Source organism: Gossypium hirsutum, chromosome A09, assembly GCF_007990345.1.
Source record: "Gossypium hirsutum isolate 1008001.06 chromosome A09, Gossypium_hirsutum_v2.1, whole genome shotgun sequence".
Classification (NCBI taxonomy): domain Eukaryota; kingdom Viridiplantae; phylum Streptophyta; class Magnoliopsida; order Malvales; family Malvaceae; genus Gossypium; species Gossypium hirsutum.
In genome coordinates this window covers 53,177,187-53,187,489 of record NC_053432.1, presented here as the reverse complement: position 1 = coordinate 53,187,489, position 10,303 = coordinate 53,177,187, and the positions used below count along the sequence as shown (strand labels likewise).

At 26.1% G+C, this 10,303-nt stretch overlaps 1 protein-coding gene across 1 annotated transcript; it reads left to right on the top strand.

Annotated features, from left to right (window-relative positions):
• Positions 1-2,576: 2,576 nt before the first annotated feature.
• LOC107889995 (transcription repressor OFP12) lies at positions 2,577-3,095 on the top strand. The gene has a single exon (XM_016814523.1). The coding sequence runs from the start codon at positions 2,577-2,579 to the stop codon at positions 3,093-3,095; it is 519 nt and encodes a 172-aa protein (XP_016670012.1).
• The last annotated feature ends 7,208 nt before the right edge of the window (positions 3,096-10,303 follow it).

The following is a 10,303-nucleotide window of genomic DNA, read 5'->3' as shown; positions in this document are numbered from 1 at the left end:
TACATTATACAATATTTTATACAGTTTTTAGAATACATTATTTTATACTATTCGTGAAAAGTATAATTTTTAAAATAAAATTTACAAAAATATTAATATATACAATCAACTGATGTATCGCATGAAATAAAAAAATTATATATATATACACGTGACTATATATAAAAACACAATCTAAAACTTTCAAATATAAATTTAACTTACGAAAATTTAAAAAAAATCTAAATTTCCAAATAATAACAAGATTGGACTATTATGCGGAATAAAATGATTGAAAATATATAATTGTTTGAAATACGGAAAGCAAATATATATTTATTAATTGTAGAATATTTTTATTTATAGTAAATATTATTAAATATAAGGAATAAGTAACTTATAGAGGATTTTAGTTACCAAGTTGGAAAAACATATTTGTTATAATTGATTATTATTATTTCATCGTTACAATTATAAATTTATATGATGAGTTATTAATTTAAATTTTAATTGATATAGTTTCTATATAATACCATAAAAATAAAAATTTAATAAAAATTAAACTAAGTCCGTATTTCCACATAGAGACGAGTTGATACAAAAATTTAAAATAGCCTCACCTTAGTTTAAGGAAAATAAATAATATCTCCTTTAATTTCTCCTAAATCCAATCACTGTAAAATACCGTATTTGTCATCTATGGTTAAACTTGAGTATTCATACTATTTATTATATTTAGGTTAAAATCTGCTCCTAGTCCCTGTACTTTTTATACATTTGAAATTTAGCTTTTCTATTTTTCAAATTTAAGAATTCATGTCAATTGCTAAAACCCTATTGTTAAATTTGCTAGTATGGTATTTTGAAATGAATGAAATACTCACTAGTAGCCATGTAAAAAAATATTGAATTGAACATGAATTTAATAGAACTTTTTAAGATTTAATTACAATTTAGCCCCTGAAGTATACCCGTTTGGTACCTAAAGTATTAATTTCCTCTATTTTTTTGGGCCCATTTTGTAAGAGACGTTTTTAAAAAAAAAACTATTAGGAAACTTTGGTTAATGAAAAAGCACCACATAACATGTTTTGACCAATGAAAAAATTTCACATGGGAATTAAGTTTATTTAAAAGAAATTTATTAAATTTAAATTAAAAATAGAAAATTATAATATTAAATATTTAACTATTAAATAACACTTTTGACTTTAACGAGTTGTTGATTGAGTGTTGACCAACCATGTGACACTATTAGAACATGTTATTTGTCATTTTTCTAATTTTTTAGTATTATATATATTATATTGATTAAAAATATATAAATATATAAAGAATTTTTAAAATTTTTTAAAATATTTTTATAAAATAATAAAATATATAATTGTAAAATTTAAAAAGTCAAAATATATAAAAATTAAAAAAGTTGTTATAAAAATTTTAAAAATTATTTAAATTTCAAGTAATTGAAAAAAAAATTTGAAATTTAAATACCTTTTTAGAATTTGAGAATTATATAAAAATTTTAAACCTTTTTAATTTTTTAAATTTTTTTACATTATTTGTAATAATATTATTAACTTCAACTATTTTCTTTTCAATTATCGCATTTTTCTGTATTTTTTATTAATTTTTTATAAATTATATTTTTTTAGATTATATATATTTATTTCTATTTTTATTTTTATATATATATACATTTGATAAAAGAAAATATTTATTTTTTTACATAAAGATGCCACGTGACGCTTTGTGATTGGCTATAAGAGTACTTTTATCTTTTGTAAAAACATGGCTAAAAAAATATAACAGAGGCATACTTTAGATACCAAATTGAGAATTTGAGTGTACTTTAGGTACCAAATTGGGACAAAAAGAAGTTTAGATATCAAAGTGAGAAAATGAGTATACTTCAAAAGCCAAAAAATGATTTTAGCCAATTAATAACTTTGTCAACAATTGAACATGTGTTTTTAAATTAGAAAAATAAATGACTAAATTTCTTAAAATAAAAATAGAAGAATTAAATTTAAAAAGCATATAAAGATTTAAAACCTATCTTAACTTTATGTTTAAATTATTTTATAATTATATATTTTTTATAAATTAATAATTTATAATTAATTAGAATTAAAATAAACCTAATCAATTAAAAATCAGAATATCTTCAAATAAAACTCTCGTTTAAACATAACATTACTTAAACTTAAAATAATATGGAAGAAAATTCACATCTAAAATTTACTTACAATCAAACTCAAACTTTTACCCTCAAAATTTCAAAAACTCATTATATTCAAGGCTTCGTTCAAAAGTTTTTATATATATATTATATATAAAAGGATTAGTATTTAATATAAAAATATATTTTTTATTCCCTAAATAATTTTAAAAAACTGTTAATGTACTTTTTAATATTTTAATGTAATACTTATCAACTCCAAACCTTGCATTAGAGTATCAAATATTATTTCTATATATAATATTACCAAATAGATAGTGTATACTACCATATATATACATACATATATGTACATGTGAATATCCATAATTATAACCATCCCTTTCAAATCTCTGGCTGATCCTTCACACGAAAAATGCGGAACATATTCTTGAAAAAAATTCATATCTGCTTCACAAAGCAGAAATCAGAGCCTCAGTCTCCGATCAGACCACCATCACCTACTAAACAAGACATCGCCATTTCACCAAACTTCATTGATACCGGAAACTACTCGGAATCCGACGCCAATTTGCAGCCTGATTTGGCCGCAGCATTCGCTTCCCAACGATTTTTCTTCTCTTCTCCAGGCCGTTCCAACTCCATCATCGAGTCACTTAAGACGACACCACCACCGCCACCAGCATTGTTGGATGGTACGGTTGCGATCAAGAAATACTCGCGGGATCCATACAAAGATTTCACGTTTTCGATGAGAGAAATGATCAAAGCAAGAAATATAAGTGACGTAAAGAAAGATTGGGAGTTCCTCCATGAACTTCTCATTTGTTACCTTAGTTTAAACCCTAAAAATACCCATGACATTATCATTAGAGTTTTTGCTGATATTGTTGTTCGCTTACTTTCATCATCTTTGTCTAACCCTAGAATCTGAAAGCCGCCGCCATTGCTGATACTCTCTTTTCTCTTTCAAGTTTTTGGCAAAAAAATGGTAACATTGGTTGTTGTTTTTACTTTTAGGATTTATTTTCTTGGGAATTAACATATTTTCATTTCCTTTTGTTTTAGTTGTTTTTGTTGCAAATGATTGATGATCGGAAATAATTCATTATTATGAATTACGCCTATATAATTCATTATAAATCATATCTTTTATTAGTTAACTTATATATATTTTTTAATATTTTTATAAGTAAATAAAAATTTCATCAGCTTCGTTTAATAATTACATAAACTTTTAATAATTTTTTTTTACATATTTTTTCTCTCATATAATAACAATTTAATATAAATAATTTTTACGAGTTGAACATGATTTTTTACTAAATTTTTAACAATTATAAATGATTCATGTTCAACTAACTATAATTAGAATAAAATTAAATACGAAGCATGAATAGAGTGAAAACTAAAATAGATTTTTGACATAAAATAGAAAAAATAAATAGATACTTAAGAAGCAAGAGAATTCAGACATGATACTTAAATTAGTTATTCTGATAAATATAAATCAAATTGTTATCCAATGACTAAAATAACATTATGATATTCTTAAATTTTCTAAATCTTATGATAAAATTACGATTCCTTTAAGTCAATGAGAATTTGACACAAAAACTAAAGTCATGAGTATTTAAATATTTAAGTTAGAGTCTTATCATACATAATTAATTTATGATCATCAGTTTCATTATACGCAATTAAGATATTGATAGATTTTAATGATTACAATTTGATTTTTCATTTGTTTATATTTTGTAATGTTTTGGTTCTGGTTTATACAGTCACTACTTGTATTTGTAATATTGTTGCTTGTGGTCATACTATATTTATGCTTGTAAGCTAAAAAAAAAAAAAGTATTCCTATAGTGCAATTTAGATATTTAACTATAAGGGAATGCAAAATATGGATAATAAATAAGGATATAGTTTGCAGTTTTGTGATTATTCATTGTATATAGTAGTAAAACAATAGGACAGAGAATGCAAACCCAACCAAATTTTACATATCAATATCTCCTCCACTTCAAATCCAAAGTGAAGTGCTTTTTTGTTTCTTTACCAAGATATTGACTTTTAATTATAACTAAATCTATTAATGCGCCGCGGGTTGATTTAACAAGTATATCTTTTAGGTTGTATAAAAATCCCTTCAAAATAAAAAACAAATCAATTAAATCCATTAATTTAATTCGCATTACAGTTAATTAAAATAATAATCAAACACTTTCATTAACATTAACTTTTAAAATCAATTACAAGATTAATCAGATAGTGTCATGTAACAAATTTTATTTTCTTTCATAAAAATATAAAAAATTTCATAGAATTTATATAAACTTTTAAAACTTATAAATAAATCATAAAAACTTATAAAAAGTTCTAATAAATTATAAAAATAATAAAACATATAAAATATATTTAAAATTTATATAAACTTATAAATATTATAAAAACTTATAAAATTCCAAAAATTCTAATGATTTATAAAAATATAAAATTATTTAAAAAACCATTTATTACTTCCTCATTTGGAAATTAAACCCTTAACATTAAAATCCAGTTATTGCCTGCTCAATTTTTTTTATAAATTTATTTGTTTTCATAATATTTATTATGATTTTTTTTATAAATTTCTATAACTTTTATAAGTTTAAATAATATTTCTAATTTTTTTTATATTTTTATGATTTTTTATGAGAAAAATGAAAAATTAAATTGAGGCTACTATTCAATTGTGGTTTTAGTTAATTAAGGTCAACATAATTAAAGGCAAAAACTATTAACAAAAGCATTTAATTGATATTTTTATTAATGTCAAAAATTTAATTGAAATGCAAATTGAGTTAAGGGATTTAAGCGATTTTCATACCTATAATTTATATAATTGTAAATCAGAAATCGTTATTTAATAATAAAGATTCAAAATAGTTTAATTAAAGAATATTTGGATTGGATTAGATTGATACGTATTACTAAAAATCTTAACAAAGAATCGCTCCGAGATTAAAGTGATGTGATCAGTTTTTTTCTTCTTTGGTTTTAGTATTAAGGGGAATGAAGTGTTGCGATCTAATTTTAATCTTACGGAGATTAAACCCAAGTTGGAGATTTGGTGGCAAAGGGTAAATTTAAAGACTTGTTCAATCACATCCCGAAAAAGAAATTTAAGTTTAAAGGAAAATAATCGCTTAGATTGGGACTATTTTGAGTCTACAATTACGGCGATTTTACATGGAGAAATGATTCAGTGATAAAAATCTCCATGAATCATACCATTATCTAAAAAAGATTATAGCTCAGCCCCAACCAACTGTAAATCCTTAATTATAAAATGGAAATTAATAGTTTTTAATCAGTTTTTATATACACTCCTTAACTAAATGCAGATAGTTATGATCTTAGCTAAAACTTTGAATGGTTAGAATAAAATGGAATTTGAGAAAGATGTTAAGTTCTAAATTTTCAGCTAAAGTTTTCACCAAAAACAAAGATCGGCTAAAGTTTTTATTTTTTTTAGTTAAGTTTGACTCTTAATTTTTTTTTAATACAAATGTTTAGAACTCCCCATAGTTCATCTTCAACTCTTAAATAGGAGGATAAATGCGCTTCAACTCACTTGAACTCACGTCTTCCTGTATAGGCAATAATGCCACCAACTGAGTTAAAACTCTCAACTTTTCAAAAAGAGTCAAATTGATACATTTTTTTAATGATGTTGGCGTGGCAACTTACGTGGCAGTCTACGTGTACTTCATGTTGGCATGACACTTTTTGTCTTATGTCAACAAATAATATAAAATTATAAAATATTCAAAAAATAAAAAATTCAAAATATATGTATATATATAAATAGTTCATAAAAGTTCAAAAAAATTTAGCAAGAAGTACACGAGGATTGGCATACAAGCTACCATGTTAAAAAATACAATATTTTAAACAATATTTTCGTTAAAAAAACACCATTTCGACTCTTTTTGAAAACTTGATGGGTTAAATTTAACTTTTCTTAAAAGATTAAAGGCCAAATTTAGCTAACAAATAAAATAAGTGCCAAAATAACAAAAGATGTAAATATTAAGAGTTAAATTAAAAAAAAAGATTAAGGCAAAATGAAAACATAGTTTCATTGATTGAAATTAGATTTAGTGCAATACTCGATTAACATGAATTCAAAATAAGATTTTAAAATAAATCTAAATACAATAAATGATAATAATCAACTAACAAAATATCATAACAAAAGAAGTTCAAAATTTTAAAATTTTGACAGTCATATACTGTAATGCCCCCTCAAGTTGGGATTGATTGCAACAATTCCCAACGTGACAAAGGATTTATCAAAGGTAGTAGTTGTAAGCGATTTCATGAGAATATCTACAACTTGGTCTGCAGCAAGAAGATGCGCAATTCTGATGCAGTTCACTTGAACTTGTTCACGCACAAAATGAAAATCAATTGCAATATGCTTCATCCTGCTATGAAAGAATGGATTTTCACAAAGATAAACAATCCCGACATTATCACAAAGTATCCGAGGAGCACTAGTAAGCTTATAACGAAGTTCCTATAACAAATTTGTAATCTAATTGGTCTATGCAAGATACAACTACTTTATACTCAGCCTCTATAGATGATCGACAGTCATATCATTGTCTTTTAGAAGACCATGAAATGGGTGTATTCCCAAGATAAACCACATAATGGTAAAAGTACAATCATTGGGGTCACCTACCCAATTAGAATGAGAATAGACAAGCTAGTTACTATATGGTCATTGGAAATGTTAAGACCATAATTAGAAGTACTATTAAGATATCGAATAACTCTCTTTATAGCTTTCCAATGACATTCTTTAGGAGAATGAATGTATTGAGAGATTTCTTTTTTACTGTAAAACCAATGTCAGGTCTAGTAAATGAAAGATATTGAAGCTTACCATGGATGCATCAATAATAAGATCCATCAACAGTTGCACCAGTAGGAGTTGTAAAAATTGTGGTGGAGCTCATAGAAATGGTTGTAGGCTTACTTGAAACCATATGAAATTCATTGAGAATATCTTGAATATACTTTTGTTCGGATAAAATAATCCCAGTAGAGGAGTAAATTACCTCAACTCCTAAGAAGTATGAAAGACACCCAAGATCTTTGAGAGAAAATCAACAAGCAAGACCATCAATGATAGATTTGACACCACTTGAAGTATTGCCAATGATAATAATGTCGTCAATATATACTAACACATAGATAATAAATCATGATTATGAAGGAGAAATAAGGATAAGTCAGATCTAGACCTAGAAAAGCCTACAACAGCTAGACAATTCTAAAGTTTAGTGTACCAAACATAAAGAGTTTATTTAAGGCCATAAATTTCTTTCTTTAGCTTGCATACATAAGAAGGGTGAGTGGGATCTTTCCTTAAGATGGTCTTGAAGGAAGACATTGTTAACATCAAGTTGATTAATAGGCCACCCATATTGAGTCGCAATAGTTAAGACAAATCTAATTTTTTGTGGGCTAAAGGTAGGACCATAATCAAGACATGGTCTTTGAGTGAAGCCCTTCTCCACAAGTCTTACCTTATACTTGTCAAGTGTTTTGTATTTAATGCGAAAGAACCACTTACAGTCTATTAATGTTCTGAAAGGGATCATTAGGGACCAATTTCAAATTTGCATTTCTCATACGAACTTCATATTCAGATTTCATAGCATCAACCCAATGCAGATATTTTTTCGCTTGGTTTCTATGTTGAAAGGGAGTATGAAGTTATTTTAGGAATGATATAATCAACTTAAGCTTTGGCTTTTGAACGTGTAATCAGGGAATGGGTAGATTTGGCTCGATGTAACTTTGGGTTGGTATTACTGTGGTAGTAAATGCAACAACTTGATTTTTATCAGTGTCAGAAAAGTTAGTTCAAGACTAAATTTACTAAGTCAAGCCATTCAAAAAGTTAAACCAAGAAATTCACTAGTTGAATATGGGATTAAGAAATAGAGTCAATTAGTGATTAAAAGATTAAGTATATAGCATAGGGACCAAATTGCATGGTGATTAAACTAATAAAATTTGATCAAGAATTGAGTAGGTTAGTATTTAATGGAGCCTGATTATCTAATTTACCATGATTATACATAGCTTAGTGGATTAGCATGGTTTTGACCATTGATTTCCACTAAACCATAATTAAAGTGATAATAGCATTGATTTATTTTAATTTTATTTGTTAATTAATATTAAATTGAATGAATAAAATATAGTAGGAAAGAGAAAAACTTTTAAAATATTGGTTTTCATTTGCATTATTATATTCTCTCCCATCGAACTAAGAAAGGAAAATTGGCTTTCGTTCTTCCTCCATTGTTGTAGCTTTCAATAAAAAATTGGTAAGGTTTTTCTTCTTGATTTGTGATAGAACTTTGATAAAGAATATTAGGTACTAGAAGCCCACATATTAGATTGTTGAACTAATGAAGTTTTGACGTGGAAAATAGTTGAATATCAAGTTATATATATACATAGAGAGAGAGACAAGAACTTTGGTTGAAATTATTATATATTGATAGCTTGAGATCCCTAGAGTGTAAATATGAGGTTAGATAATGATTTTTATAGGGAGGATTATAACAAACCAACATTTCAGATATTAGGATGTTAAATTAAGTCTTATTGGATAATATGTTTTGATATAACTAATTAAAGTGTTTTTGAATAAAAGTTAAGTTGGACAAATTAATAAAATCAAGTTGATTCAATTAAATCAAACATTTTCTATTATGTTCTAACCATTTTCAAACAAGTCAGAATTGCTCCAGGACAAAAAGTATCGATAATTTACAAGATATCAATACCCTTCTTTAAATCCATATCAAATTGACATTCTATTTTCAATGTTCACAAAAAGTATCGATACCTTTCCAAAAACTATCGATATTCCTGCTCCAACGGTCATTAAAATTTGCATTAAATACAAAAAATATCGATACCCTTTTAGTAGGTATCGATACTTGTTGCTGTAGGTGCAACTAATGACCTTGTATTTCATCCCCAACGGCTATATTCACTTCTACAACAACCACAATGGTTGGAAATCAATTAGAGGGAATAAATACCATCTTCCAAAGGTCTAACAAAAAGAATAGCAATGTGAAAAGGTTAAAGATCAATCAAAAGAACCTAGAGCTTAATTGTTTCATATCTTTTCTTGTAAACACTTGTGAGCTTTCATTATATTCATTTAGATCAAGTGTTCTTTTTTGTCTTTGTGCTTAATTGGCAAACATCCTGATCTTGTGAGGATTGTTTCTTTGTTTACTTATTTGTATCTCTTTTGAGAGAGGGTTTATTCTTAAGGTTTGGGTAGAAACCTTAAGGGAGTTGTATATTAAGATTTTGGGGTATAAGTCTTAAGAGAGATTGTAAGGTTAAAACTTGTCCTCAAAGGTTGCCAAATTAGTGAATTTAGGAAAATCCTTAGTTGTGGAAAGCTAAGGTAGTGGAGTAGGCAATTGAGGCTGAACCACTATAAATCCTTGTCTTCTTTGTTGCACAATTTTTTTTTGCTTCCACCACAACTTCTCAATGGCCGATTCAACCTCCCTATCGTCGATCTCAAGTTGATCATTCTGAGCTAACATAGGATTTTTAGGGGAAAAATTAAATAAATGCATAACATGTTTGATTTGAATGTTTTAATATCTAATTGTGTTATTCTAACTTATTCCTTATGTTTAAATTATTTAACACAGCTAAAGACGAAGCCAAGCCATCTAAATACAAAAAAAAGGTGAAAGTTGTCAAGTATTAGCAATATCAGTTTGTACTTTCATAATTTGTCTTTCTTTCATGAATTTAGTTAATTAACTAAGCTTATTGAAGTGTAATGATAAATGACACTTTGAATATGTTTGACAATGCCTTGTTGAATTTTGATATACTTGGAAAGTTTCCACTATGTATATATGAATCTCACTATGATATTATAATGTTAATTACTATGGTGTTATGATGAGAAATATGTGAAATATTATGTTCTTGTTAAATAAATAAATAGAAATTGATATTGAGAAACTGATATGTGTATGGTTTGATATAATAAGTTGAAGCTATGATTATTATAGGTAACAATAATAT